This window comes from Microcaecilia unicolor, chromosome 1 (assembly GCF_901765095.1).
Source record: "Microcaecilia unicolor chromosome 1, aMicUni1.1, whole genome shotgun sequence".
In the NCBI taxonomy this organism is placed as follows: Eukaryota; Metazoa; Chordata; class Amphibia; order Gymnophiona; family Siphonopidae; genus Microcaecilia; species Microcaecilia unicolor.
In genome coordinates, this window is record NC_044031.1 from 744,387,931 (window position 1) to 744,407,123 (window position 19,193).

The 19,193-nt window shown below is 47.0% G+C and overlaps 1 protein-coding gene across 1 annotated transcript in view; it reads right to left on the reverse strand.

Annotated features, from left to right (window-relative positions):
* The window catches only part of AGBL1 (ATP/GTP binding protein like 1), a 1,046,841-nt gene that overhangs the window by 856,205 nt on the left and 171,443 nt on the right, over positions 1 to 19,193 (reverse strand). Inside the window, exons 8-9 of the mRNA XM_030192481.1 lie at positions 18,949 to 19,105; positions 11,419 to 11,486 (exon numbers count right to left, since the gene is read on the reverse strand). Of these exons, the coding sequence (XP_030048341.1) occupies positions 11,419 to 11,486; positions 18,949 to 19,105 (225 nt within the window). The remainder of the gene's footprint in view (positions 1 to 11,418; positions 11,487 to 18,948; positions 19,106 to 19,193) is intronic.

Below are 19,193 nucleotides of genomic sequence, written 5' to 3' on the forward strand. Positions count from 1 at the left end.
TTATTAAGAAAGGGATGGTGAATAAGACCAAAACTACTATAATGCTTTTGTATTGCTCCATGGTGCGTTTGCACCTTGAGTATTGCATTCCATTCTGGTCGCCGTATCTCAAAAAAGATATTGTGGAATTAGAAAAGGTTCAAAGAAGAGTGACCAAAATGATAAAGGGGATGGAACTCCTCTCACGTGAGCAAAGGCTAAGGAGGTTAGAGCTCTTCGGCCTGGAAAAGAGACGGATGAGGGGAAATATGATTGAGGTCTACAAAATCCTGGGTAGATTTTTTACTCGTTCCAAAAGTAAAGACTAGGGGACACTCAAGGAAGTTACTTGGAAATACTTTTAAAGCAAAGGAGGAAATATTTTTTCACTCAACGAATAGTTAAGTTCTGGAACTCTTTGCCGGAGGATGTGGTAACAGCGGTTAGTATATCTTTGTTTAAAAAAGGTTTGGACAAATCCCTGGAGGAAAAGTCCATAGTCTGCTATTGAGACACACATGGGAAGCAACTGCTTCCCCTGGGATTTGTAGTATGGAGTGTTGCCATGATTTGGGTTTCTGCCAGGTACTTGTGACCTGGCTTGGCCACTGATTGTAAAACAAAATTCTGGGCTAGATGGACCATTGGTCTGACCCAGTATGGCTACTCTTATGTTATGGCTATGCTACTCTTATGTTCCCGGTGGTAATCGGCAGCGTGGCCACATAGGCATGTGCTGCATGATTACTGCTTGAGTAGCGCATGAGCCCTTATGGCTAGGCCAATGGGTGGCGGTAAGGACTCAGGCTACTTTTAATTTTAGTCCACAGACATTTACTGCCCAATTTTTAAAAATGCCTTTTTTCCCAGCCACAGTACAGAATGGCCCAGCACATGTGAGTGGAGGAGTGCCTTAGTGGTTAGGGTGGTGGACTTTGGTCCTGGGGAACTGAGTTTGATTCCCACTTCAGGCACAGGCAGCTCCTTTTGACTCTGGGCAAGTCACTTAACCCTCCATTGCCCTGTGTAAGCCGCATTGAGCCTGCCATGAGTGGGAAAGCGTGGGGTACAAATGTAACAAAAATAATATAGATACTATTGGAGATTCTACATGGACTGTTGCTACTATTGAGATTCTGTTACTACTATTGGAGATTCCACATGGAATGTTGCTATTTCACTAGCAACATTCCATGTAGAAGCCTGCGCGGCCACATTGGTGATCTGCCAGGGCCGACTTCTACATGGAATGTTGCTAGTGGAATAGCAACATTCCATGTAGAATCTCAAATAGTGACAACAGTGGAGGAGTGGCCTAGTGGTTAGGGTGGTGGACTTTGGTCCTGGGGAACTGAGTTTGATTCCCACTTCAGGCACAGGCAGCTCCTTTTGACTCTGGGCAAGTCACTTAACCCTCCATTGCCCCATGTAAGCCCCACATTGATCCTGCCATGAGTGGGAAAGCACGGGGTACAAATGTAACAAAAATAAAAAAAACCCACAGCTCACTTTTTACTGCAGCTTAGTAAAAGGGCCCTTATATTCCCTTCATATTGGGTGACTTAATATCTTGAAACAATGGCAGTCAAAGATCATTTTATCATTTCACCTTATCACTGCACAGTCAGTCAACATCTTTTGTTTTCAGACCTAGCAGCTTACGACGAACTAACCACCTCCTGTTCCTTCTTGTTTTCTACAGAGCCTAATTCCAGCTCAAATATACCTTTCAATCAATATGCTCTGAAGCTATTAACATATAAAAGTTAATTTCAGTATGTTGACAGTCAACAGATATCAGTAATACATCCAGAAGTTGATTTAAAATATCAAAATTGATTAGATTTTTTTTGACTATGCAGCACATTGAGCAGCGCTGTAATCCATTTTGAGTAAATATTGATTAAAATTCATTATGGCTTGGTGAAAAATGTGTAGTACATTTCTCCACTTATCAAAGCAATTAAGTCTTTGTATAACCTACAGTACCAAGTACTACAGTAAGGAAAACCCCAGAGCTGTGTGGGAAAAACTGCAGGCAGCGCTTGGCAACTTGTGGGGAGCTCTTTTCCTCATAGCCGCAGCAGCACCTTCCTCCTCAGACTCAGCTCCGTTCCCTCAGTGGAAACACTGAAAGGACACCATGTCGCCAGATTTCTGCCCACCCAACCATACGCAGTTTCAGCTCCACTGGAAGGCACACATTCAGGAGCCCAAGACCCTTAATGTACCACTCCTCCATGCCTACACTGCCCAGACACTCATCAGCTCCCAAAGCATGTTCCTTAAAATACACACAGCTGCCAAGGCTCCAGTGGGCACACCAACCCAATTCTCTCTGACCAAACAAGTGACATTAATGCAGGAGAGCACTGTTCCAACCTGCTTGCACACAAGAAAGTGAAAGACAAAGCACAGGAAGACACACTCTAAGGTCCAACACTCTCCAAAACAGTCTCCCTCTTCCCATCGTCATTATGGAAGGCTGCCCTCTAGTGGTAAGCAGGGGCGTAGCCAGACAGCAGATTTTGGGTGGGCCTAGGCAAGAAGTGGGTGGGCACGAAATGTTCTCTCCCCCACCCCCACACCAAAAAAATATCTCAGATGGTGGGGAAAATGCTTCTCTCTAGTCTCCATCTTGGTAGTCTGCAGCAGGCATGCACTGAAAACTGAGCATGCGAAGGTTCCAGTATTGTGGAGTGCAGCATTTTCATTTACCAAGTGCTACTGTTGGATGGGCCTGAGCCCTAAGTGGGTGGGCCCCGGCCCACCCAAGCCCACCTGTGGCTACGCCACTGGTGGTAAGACCGTGAGACTTCCGCTAGGGCACCCAGTGCAGATCTGGGAGGGAGAGGAGGAGGAGGAGGAGGACTGCTCCCATCTCGTTCCACTGTGATCCTGGGGGGTTGGGGTGGGAGAGCGGTTAGTTGGACACATTTGGGAAGGACTTTCAGAGGCTCTGAGAGGGATCATATCAAGGGGCTTGGGAGCTTATGCGTCAAGGATTGGCAGAAATCAGAGGGATTGGAGGAGGTGAATTATGGAAGGACCCCTTATTGTCATTTGCCACCTCTGTAAGGCTTACCAAAATGGTTCGGTAGGTGCAAACACAACTATATGTTAAGTTCATGTTTCCCCCCATTTATTTTTCTAAAATGGATCTTCCCACTACTCATAATTCCCTGCCTGCATTTACACCTGTATCCTTCTGGCCACCTACAAGTGAATTTCTACCTGTATTTTAGAACAGGGTCTAGTTGGCAGAGCTTATTCTAAACTAGTAAACGTCTAGATGGACCGTGCAGGTCTTTTTCTGCCGTCATCTACTATGTTACTATAAATTCTGACTTGTATATTCTTTTACCTGTATTTCTAATATTCTATAAGTTATGTAAATAAGTATGAGTCCACCCCATGCTCCACCCAGACCAGCTATGTGTATGCAGACATGTAAATTACACGCTATGCAAGATGTGTGCATTTTTACAGGATAGCTCAGGCAGCATTTTGGCATTTACATATATGTGTGCACATATATATCCATATATGCCGTTATTCTAGTCATGTACAAGTGTAATCAGTGGGTAAATGTTAGGGCCAATTTCCTAGACCTTTCCCTATATGGACTGAATGCTCCAAAAAGCCCATTTCTGTGGGTTAAGCACTGTGTTACCTATGGAAATAGCTTTAAAAATAGCCATAAGTGCATAAATATTGCCATACTGGGAAAGACCAAAGGTCCATCAAGCCCAGCATCCTGTTTCCAACAGTGGCCAATCCAGGTCACCTGGCAAGATCCCAAAAAGTACAAAACATTTTATACTGCTTATCCCAGAAATTGTGGATTTTCCTCAAGTCCATTTAATAATGGTCTATGGACTTTTCCTTTAGGAAGCCGTCCAAATCTTTTTAAAACTCCGCTAAGCTAACCGCCTTTACCACATTCTCTGGCAACGAATTCCAGAGTTTAATTACACGTTGAGTGAAGAAACATTTTCTCTGATTTATTTCAAATTTACTACATTGTTGCTTCATTGCATGCCCCCTAGTCCTAGTATTTTTGTAAAACGTAAACAGACGCCTTTTCTCCAAGCTGAAGAGCCCTAGCCGCTTTAGCCTTTCCTCATAGGGAAGTCGTCCCATCCCCTTTATCATTTCCGTCATCCTTCTCTGCACCTTTTCTAATTCCACTATATCTTTTTTGAGATGCAGCGACCAGAATTGAACACAATATTCGAGGTGCGGTCGCACCATGAAGCATTATAACATCCTCATTTTTGTTTTCCATTCCTTTCCTAATAATACCTAACATTCTATTTGCTTTCTTAGCCGCAGCAGCACACTGAGCAGAAGGTTTCAACGTATCATCAATGACGACACCTAGATCCCTTTCTTGGTCCATGACTCCTAACGTGGAACCTTGTATGACGTAACTATAATTCGGGTTTCTCTTTCCAACATGCATCACTTTGCACTTGCTCACATTAAATGTCATCTGCCATTTAGACACCCAGTCTCCCAGTCTCGTAAGGTCCTCTTGTAATTTTTCACAATCCTCCCGCGATTTAACGACTTTGAATAACTTTGTGTCATCAGCAAATTTAATCACCTCACTAGTTACTCCCATCTCTATGTCATTTATAAATATGTTAAAAAGCAGCGATCCCAGCACAGACCCCTGGGGAACCCCACTAACTACCCTTCTCCATTGAGAATACTGACCATTTAACCCTACTCCCTGTTTTATATCTTTTAACCAGTTTTTAATCCACAATAGAACACTACCTCCTATCCCATGACTCTCAAATTTCCTCTGGAGCCTTTCATGAGGTACTTTGTCAAGTGCCCCAGTAAAGCATAAGCTTTCTGTTTCAAATCAAAGTTGTTTCATCTCCAGCACAGCACTCTCCAAATGTTCAGAGCAACTGTTATCCCACTGCCACTTCCTCATAATATATACAATTTTGTTGATGTAATGGTTTGCGGATTAATTGCTTTTGTCCCTCTTTGATAATCCATCTTTTGCTCACTTGTGTTCCTGCCAGCAGTACAATGGGTGCAGACTGCTTTTGAAAACATTCAGACTTAAGTGCATTTCTGCATAATGTGTGCCCCCCCCCCCCCCCCCCAATCAGGTACAGAGAGGTATGTGGCAAACAATGTCAAGCAATGAGTCATCTGACTGGGCCTGGAGAGGGGAGAAAAAAAGTGGCAATGATATATGGCCGCTGCATGCCAGCATTATTAAAATCATTCAGAAGTTAATGCAGTTGCCCAATGTGCATTGCCAAACTGCGGCAAAAAGAAGTTTGGCTTTTACTGATCTATAAGTGCATTCACTCTACCGCTCCCAAGTACCTCTCCACTCTTGTCTCTCCCTACGCCCCCCCCCCCTCGGGTACTCCGTTCTCTGGATAAATCTCTCTTGTCTGTCCCCTTCTCCTCTACTGCTAATTCCAGACTCCGTTCCTTTTATCTCGCTGCACCTCACGCCTGGAATAGACTTCCCGAGCTTGTATGTCTAGCCCCGTCTTTGGCCGTTTTCAAATCCAGGCTAAAAGCCCACCTCTTTAACGCTGCTTTTGACTCCTAACCACTACTCACTTGCCCTTTACCCTTTTATCCCCACCTCTCTTTAATTCCCTTACCTCTTAGTTGTTCTGTCTGTTTGTCTGTCCTATTTAGATTGTGAGCTCTTTGAGCAGGGACTGTCTTTTTCATGTATGATGTACAGTGCTGCGTATGCCTTGTAGCGCTATAGAAGTGATAAGTAGTAGTAGCAGTAGTATAACATCAAACGTTATTCCACATAGAACACACAGGGACCCTTTTACTAAAGTGGATTAAACAATTAACATAGGGGGCCATTTTACAAAGGCACGCCAAAACGTGGCCTGCGGTAGTGTGGGTGTGTGTTTTGGACACGTGCTGGACCATTTCTCCACCGTGTCTGGAAAAAGGGCTTTTTGGGGGTCCCGGAAATTTACTTGCGGCAAAATTAAAACCAGTACGTGTCTATTTAAGGCCTGAACCCTTAATGCCACCCATTGACTTAGCAGTAAGGGCTCACGCGTTACCCGTGCGGTAACCGTCCAGTACATGCCAACTGCCAATTACTGCCAGGAACATCCCAGGGTAGAAAAATAGAAAATTAAATTCTACCACGCGTTTTTGACGCATGCCAAACTTGTAATTACTGCCAGGCACATGAGCTACCTATGTGGTAATGCCAATTTGACACACGCTGCATGTTCATTGGCTCTTACGTGCCTTTGAAAAAGGGCCCCTAAGGGATTAGTACATGTTAATAGTTAACACTATGGCTCGACACAAAGGAATAAAACTGTGGAAGCAGACACGTCAAAAGGACCCAACGCAGGGCTGATTACATATGCTTATGGTGTGTACCATTCACCAAAAGGTGAAGTGAATGGTAAACACCAGGAGTCCTTAAATCCAGTCCTCGAGGTCCACAACCCATCCTGATTTTCAGGATTTCCACAATGAGGTCTATTTGCATGCAATGGAAGCAGTGAATGCAAATAGATCGTATACATATTCATTGTGGAAATCCTGAAAACCAGGCAGGGTTCTGGACCTCGAGGACTGGGTTTGAGGGCTCTTATTATGTATTATAAGCGTATGTAGTGAACTCTGCTTTGCTTCCCAAGTTTTATGCTGTGCACATTTGAAATTCAGCAATAATCAAGTCCTTTTCTCCTTCCGACTGTGTTCACTTCCGTTATTTTATTCCTTCTAGCGGACCGCCTGCCAGTTTTTTTCTTGACATATACCCCCCCTAATTCTATAAAAGTTGCTAAAAATTGACTGTACAAATTTGAGCATGCAATTTAATGAATAACAAGCTAATTGGTGCCAATTGGCTTCTTACCTACTACTACTACTACTACTATTTAGCATTTCTATAGCGCTACAAGGCGTATGCAGCGCTGCACAAACATAGAACAAAGACAGTCCCTGCTCAAAGAGCGTTACCAAGCAATGGTTGGCACTAATTAGATTTAATTAGCATTTACGTGCCTAAAATTTCCCCTTGATCTGAAAAAGGGGACACAGAAATGACAGAGCCACGAGGACATTCCTAAAATGAACACGTGTTGTTACAGAATAATGAGGATATGCACCTCATGCAGGCGCGTACGTTCGCATCACGTTTCAGTTGGTGCAAATGGCTATCCCTGGGCATAAGCGCTATGCTATAAACTGTGCTTAACTTTAAGAGCAGCTTATAGAATAGCGCTTTTCTCAGCGCTGATTTTTGTGGCACGATACATAAAATCAAGCCCTTTAAGGGTAATTGTACAATAGAGAGCAGCTGCACCTACGCATGCATTGCACTCATAAATGCAGGGTTAATTTAGCAATCACATGCACAAGTTTCCTAGGCGCAATTATATAACTGCTGGATTCTATATATCACGCTTAGCGTTCCATGCCGAAAAGCAAGCGGATTCTATAGCAAAGCGTGTAAACTTAATTGGCTTAACAAGCCAATCAGTGTTTTTTAACAGCACTTATTTATTTATTTATTTGTTGCAATTGTATCCCACATTTTCCCACCAATTTGCAGGCTCAATGTGGCTTACATTATACCGTAATGGCGATCGCCATTTCCGGATAGAGAAATACAAGTGGTATTGCACTTAACAAGTAATAACAAGCACTAATTGGCAATAATTAGAATTTACGCCCATAACTCACTAAACATATTCAGTGCCTAAATTCTAATGTGTGGAGCCAAAAATGTGCATGGTTATGGACAGGGAAATGGGCATTTTGCGGGTGTTCCAAAATGTATGTGCACTGTTATAGAATATGCCCCTCTGCACCTAAATCTATATGCCAGTATTTACCTCATGTTTTCTTTGGTGTAAATGGATGCGAGTAGTTCTAGGTACTGAGATATCAACTAGGCACATTCTGTATACCACGCCTAAATCTAGGCGCTGCTTATGGAATACGCTTAGGCGGAAATTTATTCCACACGGATTTTTCAGGCACCATATATAGAATCTGACCCTAAGCGTGCACATAGTAAACAAAACAACAACAGTAACAGACTGGATCATATCAGCAAAACTTGATCTACTCTTCATCACTGAAACCTGGTTCCAAAATCTAGAGGACCCAATCATCCTAAACCTATGCCCTCCAGGATATAAAATCACTCACTGGACCAGAAAGGAAAAGAGAGGTGGAGGCATAGCGCTTATATACCAATCCCATTTAACCATCGAAACCACATGCGAATCCATAGCAACCCAACTCAAAATAGCCTTGATTAGAATCTAACACAAAACCCTGCTCGACCACCTAAATTGTGTCCTGTTCTACAGACCACCAGGCAACTGGAATGAAAGCCAGTCAAACTTCATGGACTTCATCTCAAATACTTGCATATCCAACTCCAATGTACTAGTACTAGGAGACATTAACCTTCACCTAGAAGACCCAAACTCTACCAATGCACGAGAATGCAAGGACTTCATCTATGTGATCTTGAATGGCCACACATGCAATCAACCCATGCGAAAGGGCACACACACTCAACCTCATCTCATATAAACTGTCCATGGACCAGAACCTCATAATAACAGAAACTAAATGGACAGAAACACCATGGACCAACCATTACAAATTAAACCTATCCCTAAAATAGCGGAAAAAAGGTTCTCTCCACATACGAGAACACACATCCTACACCTCTGATCTTCCCCTCTCTGATCACCATCTTATAACTTTCACACTTAAATCTTCTCCCTCCCAGTCCCATCCTATCTTATCTAATTTATCTAGGAATCTTCATGATATTGACCCTTTATCTCTATCCTCCCATGTTTCAAACCTCCTCTCTACTGTGGCACCATCCACGTCTGTCAATGAGGCTGTTTCTTCTTACAACAATATTCTATCCTTTGCCTTAGACACTCTTGCACCTTTGATGGCCCGCCCAAGGCGTAGAAAACCCCAACCTTGGCTGACTTCTAATATCCGCTACCTACGTTCCTGTACCCGCTCCGCCGAACGCCTCTGGCAGAAATCTCGGGCCCTTGCTGATTTCTTACACTTTAAGTTCATGCTGACCTCCTTCCAATCTGCTCTTTTACGCGCCAAACAGGATTATTATATCCAACTGACTAACTCTCTTGGCTCTAACCCTCAACTTCTCTTCACCACATTGAACTCTCTCCTCAAGGTGCCCCCTCCCCCAACTCCCCCTTCATTATCTCCTCAGACCCTTGCTGAATTCTTTCACGACAAGGTTCAAAAGATAAACCTTGAATTCTCTACCTCGCCACCTCTCCCTCCACTAGTCCGTTCCCCTCATTCTTTTTCCTCCTTTCCTGAAGTTACTATAGAGGAAACTACACTTCTCCTTTCTTCCTCAAAATGTACCACCTGTTCCTCTGATCCCATTCCCACCCACCTTCTTATTGCCATCTCTCCTGCTCTTATTCCTTTTATCTGTCACATTCTCAACCTCTCACTTTCCACTGCGACTGTCCCTGCTGCCTTTAAACATGCTGTGGTCACACCTCTCCTTAAGAAGCCTTCACTCGACCCTACTTGTCCCTCTAATTACCGACCCATCTCCCTCCTTCCTTTTCTCTCCAAATTACTTGAGCGTGCTGTTCACCGCCGCTGCCTTGATTTTCTCTCCTCACATGCTATTCTTGACCCACTACAATCTGGTTTTCGCCCTCTCCACTCAACCGAAACTGCGCTTACTAAAGTCTCCAATGACCTATTACTGGCTAAATCCAGAGGTCAATATTCCATCCTCATTCTTCTTGATCTTTCCGCTGCTTTTGACACTGTCGATCACAGCATACTTCTCGATACCCTGTCCTCACTTGGATTCCAGGGCTCTGTCCTTTCCTGGTTCTCTTCCTACCTCTCCCTCCACACCTTTAGTGTTCACTCTGGTGGATCCTCTTCTACTTCTATCCCTCTGCCTGTAGGCGTACCGCAGGGTTGTGTTCTTGGTCCCCTCCTCTTTTCTATCTACACTTCTTCCCTTGGTTCATTAATCTCATCCCATGGCTTTTTCTACCATCTCTATGCTGATGACTCCCAAATCTACCTTTCTACCCCTGATATCTCACCTTGCATCCAAACTAAGCTGGATAGGCTGTATCTCTTCACCCTTGATGAAATGGACAGATGCTAGAATTACACCAAGATGGATGTCCTCATCAGAAAGATCACCATAATGGTACAAGGGGGCTCTGCTCTTACATAACATAGTAACATAGTAGATGACAACAGAAAAAGACCTGCACGGTCCATCCAGTCTGCCCAACAACCTAAACTCACATGTGCTACTTTTTGTGTATACCTTTCCTTGATTTGTATCTGCCATTTTCAGGGCACAGACCATAGAAGTCTTGCCCAGCACTAGCCCCACCTCCCAACCACCAGCCCCGCCTCCCAGCACCGGCTCTGTCACCCAATCTTGGCTAAGCTTCTGAGGATCCCTGAGATGCATGAGAAGAAGGTGGAGCAGAGGTTTAAGCTGGGCTTCTACACCCGGGCTGCAAGCATGCAGTCCACCATTTGTGGAGGTTATGTGGCTAGGACTCTGCTGTATTGGTTGCAGTGGCGTTCCTAGGGGGACTGACACCCGGGGCGAATCGCCGATGTGCCCCGCCCCCCGGGTGCAGCACGACCCCCCCCCCCCCCCCCCCCCGGTGAAAGAACCCCCTCGGGTGCAAGCCGCTGGGGGGGGGTGCCGCATGCCTGTCCGCTTCGTTTGTTTCCATGCTCCCCCTGCCCCGGAACAGGAAGTAACCTGTTCCGGGGCAGAGGGAGCACAGAATGAACGTAGCGGACAGGCATGCAGCACCTCCCCCCCCCCCAGCGGCGTGCACCCGGGGCGGACTGCACCCACCCCCCTTGGTACGCCACTGATTGGTTGCAGCAGTTGCTGAAGTCCCCAGAAGTTTCCCTCTAGAGTCAAGTGTGTGGCATTTCTGTCTGATGTGTGTTAATGCACAGATGATAATATACAATACAATGAGCTACATCAATTGTAATTGTGTTGACTGCTCTGCATTGTCTGCTGCATTAAGAGTTAATGTCAGGCAACAAATTCCAGAACAATTGTAAAATACTGTCCCTTTCCAATTGTTGATTGAGGGAAGGGGAATAGGTGCAGGAGAGAGGGAGAAAGGGGGCATTGGGCCAGCGCATTCACAGTCCATGCAGTACAATTTGCTAAAATACAGATAGAAGACTTCCTGATGAGTTTTGTTAATTACTTAGGCATCGGGAGGCAAGTGACTCCTGTTAAATTTCCTGCCATGACTGTCACATAAGATGTGGTCTCTGTTAAGTAATTGCAAAACGTACTGTGCAGCTACATCTATGTCTCTCTAGCAGTGAACCCAGCTGTTTGTCAATTGGGTTCATACGTACATCATCCTTGTTTTCCATATCTTCACTCTCCACATCTTCTTCCAACTCATCTTCATCATCGGGAGTATCTAACAGGAAAGGAAGTATCCAGAGATGCCATCAGAGATCAGAAAGATTTGCTAGAAAGACATAGAAATAATCCCAATTCTCTTAGGCACAAAATTCCAAGTGTGTTGTTTTGTATGTTAACCCTTTTGCAGTCTAGAAGGAAGCTCTCTTTAGTACAATACCAGCACTGAGAAATGTTCTGGCAGGAGACATCGAAAGCACACCCAACATACCTTAGCTTAAAAGTCAGGTTCATTCTTTTCACAGTTAGTGGGAAACACTAACCCAAGACGTTAAAAAACTATATAATTTCCAGTACTGTATCTTTCCCATATATCTGATTCTTATAAAGCCCCGGCATGTAATAGTCCTCCATTTGTTCATATTTTACATAGAAACACTTTGCTTAGGCCATTTGGGCAGACTTATACGGTCTGTGCCAGGGCTGGTGGTTGGGAGGCAGGGATAGTGCTGGGCAGACTTATACGGTCTGTGCCAGAGCCAGAGGCGGGGCTGGTGGTTGGGAGGCGGGGATAGGGCTGGGCAGAGTTATACGGTCTGTGCCCTGAAGAGGACAGGTACAAATCAAGGTAGGGTATACACAAAAAGTAGCACATATGAGTTTATCTTGTTGGGCAGACTGGATGGGCCGTGCAGGTCTTTTACTGCCGTCATCTACTATGTTACTATGTATGTATGTATGTATGTATGTATTTTGCAAGGAAAAGCTGAACATGTTAATCTTTGAGGCATTGGCAGTGCTTTCTATTGAGGATCCTTCAGCTTCTGCCTCAGGAAGGCATTGGCCTTCGATAATGAAGGGCCGTAAGGGTCCCTCTAAGGCCTTACCCACCCCTCATAATGTGAGTAAAAATGACATCTGACAGCCTCAGATGTGAGTCAGATCTATTAGAGCAGCATGCAGGTCTCTGAAGTGGGGAGACTTGGTTCTCTATCTCCCTCTACCTATCACACTTGTGGTGGAAATTCTGACCCCTCCCAAAGTCACCAAAACCCTACTGTACCCACATACAGGTGCCCCCTTCACCCTTAAGGGCTATTGTAGTGGTGTGCAGTGGATTTAGGAGGGCTCGGGGGACAAGATAAGGCAACAAAGGTGAGATGTGTACTTGGGAGCATTTTTTTGAAGTGTACAAAAGTGCCCTGTACGGTGCCCCGTTGCTCTCCTGGGATGTCTGAGCCGGTACGTCAAGCTCCATCTCTGGCCGTCTTCAAATCTAGGCACAAAGCCCAACTTTTTGATGCTGCTTTTAACTCCTAACCATTACTCACTTGTTCAGTACCCTTATTTTATCATCCCCACCTTAGTAAGTTCCTTCTCTTATTTGTCCTGTTTGTCTGTCCTAATTAGATTGTAAGCTCTGTTGAGCAGAGACTGTCTGTTCATGTACAAGTGTACAGCGCTGCGTATGTCTAGTAGCACTATAGAAGTGAAAAGTAGTAGTAGTTTTTTATTCACGTTTTGCAACTCAATTTAGGGAAAGGGAACCGGGACTTGAAATACCACCTTTATGAGGTTTTTGCAACTACATTCAAAGTAGTTTACATATATTCAGGTACTTAATTTGTACCAGGGGCAATGGAGGGTTAAGTGACTTGCCCAGAGTCACAAGGAGCTGCAGTGGGAATTGAACTCAGTTCCCCAGGAGCAAAGTCCACTGCACTAACCACTAGGCTACACCATGTCAGGAAACAAAAGTGACTCCTTACATTGTTTCAAAATACTTTGCAATTATTTAAACATTTAGGCCCCTGTTTACAAAGCCACGCTAGCAGCTGGCAGTGCAGTACTGCCGACACAGCCCATTCACTTTGAATGGGCTGTGTCGGTAATGCCGCATGACTTTGTAAACAGAGGGGGTGTTATGATTGGGGTCTGAACCCCTCTCAAACTTACCTCTTTCCTGGGGGTCAGCTTCTTAGCTGGCTTCTGTTTCTTTTCTCTGTCCTTTCTGAGCTGGCTCTGTCTCTCTGTGCTGGCAGCTTCCAGCAGCATGGGGTTAATTGTTTTACTTTACTACTGCACCTGTGTGTGTGTTGCCTGAGTTGCTCTAACTCTCTTTGGGTGTACTGGCTTCAAGTGTTTCACGGTTTTGCATTAGTGTGGGTTGGGCCTCTCTGGGTCAGTGTGCTTTTGCCTAGGTCTAGGGAGTGTGACATCATCAGGGAGGGCCTTGATAAGGAAGTGGTGTTGTTTCCTTCAGGCAGTGTTGCCAGGTGGGCGGTTTTACCGCCCAATTGGGCGGTTTTCCGCGACCCGCCGCGGGAAATTTTTGCCCGCGGCGGGTTGCGGTTTTTTGGGCTGGTTTTTGTGCTTCGGGCGGTTTTTTTAGGTGCCTTTTTCGGCCGCGGTGGGCGGGGTTAGTGACGTGGGAGGCGGGGTTAGTGACGTGGGAGGCGGGGTTAGTGACGTGGGAGGCGGGGTTAGAGACGTGGGAGGCGGGGTTAGTGACGGGGAAGGCGGGGCCGATGACGGCGGGGGCGGGGTTGATGACGGCGGGGGCGGGGTGATGACGCGGGGGCGGGGGTGTCAGGGGCGGGGTTTGAGTTTGGGCGGGTTTTGGGCTGGATTTTGGGCTCCTTTAGGCTGGAAAAATATTTTCCACCTGGCAACCCTGCCTTCAGGGCCTTTGCAACAGTGGTGTTTGCTGTAGGTAGGGTGGTGCAGTGTGCACTTCTGACGTTGTGTCTAGTTTCCCTGCTTGCTTTTGCTAAGGTCCAGGTTAGTATGAGTGCAGTGTGCACTGGTGACTGTGTGGTTAGCTTTCCTGTTTTTCCCTTATGGTTTCCCTGCTTTTCCCTCTTGGTTTTGGAAGCATTGCTGTGTGTAGGGCTTTGGAAGCTCTGTTGTTGATAGAAGTACTTCAGGGTTTGGTGTTGTTAGGAACACTGCAGAGTTTGCTGTTAGAAGTACTTCTGGTGTTTGTGCTATTGGGAGCATTGCAGTCTTTGCTGTTGGTGTTTGGTGCTTTAGAAGCACTTTTGGCTTATGTGTTAGCTTCCCTCCTTGTGGCTCCCCTGTCTTCCCTTTTAGTGCTAGGAGCTCTTCTGGTTGCTTGCCAGAGTAGTGCTTAGGAAGCACCTTGTTAGTTGTATCTAGCTTGCTAGAGCAGTGCTTAGGTAGCTGGTTTAGTTTTGTGTTTAGCTTATTAGTGTAAAGCTCTGCTTGTAGCTTGGTGCTTAGTAGCACCTGTGTTAGCTTTGTATTTAGTACCCTGCTCTGTTAGTTTAGGGCTTAGGAAGTCCCTTTCTTGAGCAGGGCTTAGGAGCTCCTGTTTAGTATAGGGCTTAGAAAGTCCTTTTGTCAGTTTACTGTTAGGAACACTCCTGCTGGTTTAGGGCTTGGGAGCAAGTAGATCAGTTTAGGTTTAGGAGCACTTCTGTTTCCAGTCCTGGTCCCTATGTCATCCGGTATCCAGTAAGTCCTGTCGGCTACTCGAACCCAGGAGCTCAACTTCTGGGGGGCTTAGTAGCTAAGTGCAGGTGAAGCTGTGTGGACCAGTCCAGTGTGCTCCAGTCCCATGTTCCAGTCCTGTGTCCTCCAGTCCGGGGGACCAGTCCAGTGTGTTCCGGTCCGGTGTGTGTTCCAGTCTGGTGTGCTCCAGTCCAGTGTGTTCCGGTCCGGTGTGTGTTCCAGTCCGAGGGATTGCAGTCCAGTGTTCCAGTCCTGTGTCCTCCAGTCCGGGGGATTCCAGTCCAGGTGTTCCGGTTCGCTGGGCAGTGCCTGCAGTCCCTGCTGGTGTGCTTACCCAGTGTTGGTTGGTGGGTTTTGCCTGCTGCTGTCGCTCCTCGGTAGCAGCCCAAGGGCTCACGTTTGCTCCAGAGCCCGGCCCCGCGGGCTCTGAACCTGAGAACCTGTCAGGAAGCTTGCCAGGTGCCCTTGGCCTGGATTAGCCGCTGTCGTGGGCTCTGAACCTGAGAACCTGACAGGGGGTTAGTATGACCTTTGAAAATAGATTAGTATAATGATTTTTTTTCTTAGTTAATTCATAATTTGTGTTCAAAGTGACCTCCTTCAACCTTGACATATTCACGAAGTCTTGGACACCACTGAGATGATAGCTCACAGAATTCAGGTTTCATTAATTAAGAGGCGCAAATGTTTTGCGAGTTTGATGCGTCGGCGGGGCCGGTCTTAGCAAGTGCGGGGCCCTGTGCAGACCAATTTGGTGGGGCCCCATCCTAGCCCTGCCCTGGCTCCGCCCCCACCCTAGCTCCACCCCATTGATAAGATTATTCCATTTTTAGAAATTTTTTTTATTTATGAAATTTCAAATAAAGACAAATGAAGCTAAACTTGTACAAAAAAACTGATTGAAATAATAAGCACAATGCTATCATGAAACCTCCCCTCCCCAGAAGTGGAGTGGCCGAGCCGCGGGATCATCATGAATGATGCGGACGGTCGTCCGAGGCGAGTGGAGGTTGGAGCGGAGGCAGAGCGGGACCCCCTTAGGCGCGGGGCCCTATGCGGCTGCCTTGGTCGCCTCTGCCTAAGACCGGCCCTGTGCGTCGGAGCTCTATCCTGTTGAATGTTGAAAAATAAAGGTCTCAGAAATGCCTCTAATTTCATGCAGAAGTTTCTGATGCAATCGGACGTTTTGGGGGGTTATTTGGAGAAAATGTTTGGGTCCCTTTTTTTTACAGACACCGTTGATTATAAGAAGCACAAAAGAATTATAGGGTGTATGTCTAAGTGGTACTGCCCCCAAACATTCCAGATCCTACCTTCTTTTTGGACACATAATTTTGAGGAAATAATTTGCACATCCAAAGTTATATGTTCAGTCCTCAGAAACTGTTTTTAAAGCTCCTATGTGGCTGATGATCTCATGCATGTTTTGAATACTGACCTCAATGTTTTTAGTTTTAACAAGATGCTAATTAGGAATGAGCATTGCCTTCGAGTCCCATTACAAATACTACCACCCTACTATCAACATTCATCCAAGCACAAATGAAAATAATAGGGTCAATATTTAGCCAGCAATGGTGAGCATTTTGCTCACCGCTGCTGGTGTTATTCCCAGATATTCAATGCCGTGTGCCACGTCTGGGATTTGGCCTTTGAATGTCCAGTAACAAAAAGTAGGCATGTCAGGGGTGGCGCTGGGGGTGGCACTGAGAAGAAACCCCAGGTTATGCAAGTGCTGGCAGTATTCAGTGCCAGCACCCGCGTACTTAAGTGACCTTATTTAGGACAGTTCAAGAGCAGTCCTAAATAAAGCTGCTTAGGTATGCGAGCATTGGCTCTGAATATCGGGTCGGCTCCCGCATAACTTTTTTTTTCTTAGAAAAAGGTGCCCAAGCCCCCTCCCAACCCCCCCAACAATGTCCCCTCTTTCCCTCCCCCTCTCACCAGCTCATATCAAGACCCCACCTGCAAGACCCTCTGCCCCCAGCCATGAAGGTAAACCCCCAGACTTACCTACATCCCTGGTGGTCCAGCAGGATTGGTGGGGGCAGAAGCGCAGCCCCCTGGCTCCTCTCCCTTGCAGTGCCTCTCTAAAATTGGTGCAGTGACCTCTTGTGGCAGCTCACAGTACTGCATGTAGTACTGTGAGCTGCCGTGAGAGGTCATGGAAGCCATTTTAGAGATGCACCTCAAGGGGCAGGAGCGAGGAGGCTGTGGTCCTTCCCAAAACAATCCCTCTGGACCACCAGGGATACAAGTAGGCCTGGGGAAGGCCTACCTGTACGGCTGGAAGGGCGGAGGTCTCTTCCGGGGGATCTTGATATGGCTGGAGGGAGGTGGAGGAAAAGAGGGGACATTGGTGGTGGTGGTGGGGGGGGGGGGGTCGACAGGGATCAGGGCTTGTTTATTTGTTTTGTTTTTTTACAAAAAAGAAAACAAAAGAAAGGTTATATGGGTCCTGGCCCGATATACAGCCAGGGCAGCCCCAGCTAAATATCAGCCAGACTCACATAAGCTCTGGGTGGCCAGGCCACCCAAAAGTATCCCCCAGTGCCCTGACATGGCCAGGCACTGAATATCGGGGGGGGGGGGGGGGGAATGTAGCCGGTGACAATGAGCGTTTTAAAAAACGCTGATCGCTGGCAGCTGAATATCAGGGGGTTAGACTTACAAAGTTTCATGTAACTTTGGAAGTCTAAGTGCTTTGAAAATGCGCCCCATAGCCAGTTACGTCGATATACAGCAGTTAACCGGCCGTGGGTCGCTGCATAAAGCTAAGACTGTGTTTTATGTGGTCCCATTTATGCGATTACCCTGGCTGGTTAAGTGCTGAATATCGGCACTTAACCAGCCAAGTGTTGACTCCACCCCCCAGTACACTCCCAAAATAGGCAGTTTTCACTTAGGTGCTAACCGCTAATTTTCAGTGTCACTTCAAATTAGCAGATAGCCCCAACCAAGCGATTTAACTGGACAGTGGCCATTTCCAGGTCTACCGAGAGGGGGGGACAGAGAGGGGACAAAATTCCCTGGGCCTGGACCTCCAGGGGTGGGGAGCCCGGCGCTGCTGCCACAGTCCGGCCCGCCCGTCCTCCGTCGCTCCCTAGCATTGAATTTAAGCTCCTCACCTTCGAAAGCGCAGCAAGCAGCGGCAGACCACTCCTTCCTTCCATGTCCCACCCTCGCCTGACGTAACTTCCGCAAGGGCGGGACACAGAATGAAGGAGTGGTCTGCCGCTGCTTCAGTGGCGTAGCCAGAAGACAATTTTTGGGTGGGCCAGCGGGTTGGATGGGTGGGCACTACAACCCCAACCCCCCCCCCCTCCACACACACACACGCAGCGCACAGCACCTTTAAAGTTATCGACGCTGCCTCCACTCACCTTCTCCCACCCTGGCGGTGACTTGTCTCCTGCACTTCATGGTCTCCGTCTCCCACTGCCGCGGCAGCACTCTATCGGCGCTGCCTGCCTGACAGCTGACAGACGCGGCGCGACGACGTCCTGCTCCGGGACCTTCCCTCTGCCGCATGCAATCCACCCTGCGTAAACAGGAAGTTGAATCAACGCGGCAGAGGGAAGGCCCCGGAGCAGGAGGACATCGCGTCGCGTCTGTCAGCTGTCAGGCAGGCAGCGCTGATAGCAAATTGAAAGCGCTGCCGTGAGGGTGGGAGACAGACACCGCGAAGTGCAGGAGAGGCGGCAGCGCTACGGCGGGGGTGGGAGAAGGTGAGGATGGGCCTGAGACGAAACTGAGTGGGCCTGGGCCCATCCAGGCCCACCCGTAGCTACACCCCTGCGCTGCTTGCTGCGCTTCCGAAGGTGAGGCGCTTAAGGTCAGTGCAGAGGGCCCGGGGGTGGAGAGAGGGCCTGGTGGTGGGTGAAGGGGGGGCCGGTGACCTTGGGTGGGGGGGCCCGGGGGCGGCCTTGTCCCGGGCCAGGCCCAGTCTCTCGGTGGCCCTGGCCATTTCTGGCTGGTTGAATCGCTTTGAATATTGACCAGTCTGTATTTAAGTGTAAATGAGTTATCCATGCTTCTAGACGTACCTGCAGAAACGGGTTCAGAAACAGAGATCCCAGGAGCAGAGAAGCAGTATGAACTGTTTATATTTCTCAAGGGAAGAGAGCATTTGGGATGGCATTTCCTCAGAACCTGTGTCACTGCATTCAATAAGGATTCTGTGGTTTTGCTGCACAGATAGTCCTAGAGAAAGGTGAGGAAAAAAATAGGTACTAAAGCCTGCACATAGATAGTAGTTAAATCTGACACACATTTCCACTCTATTATTGTT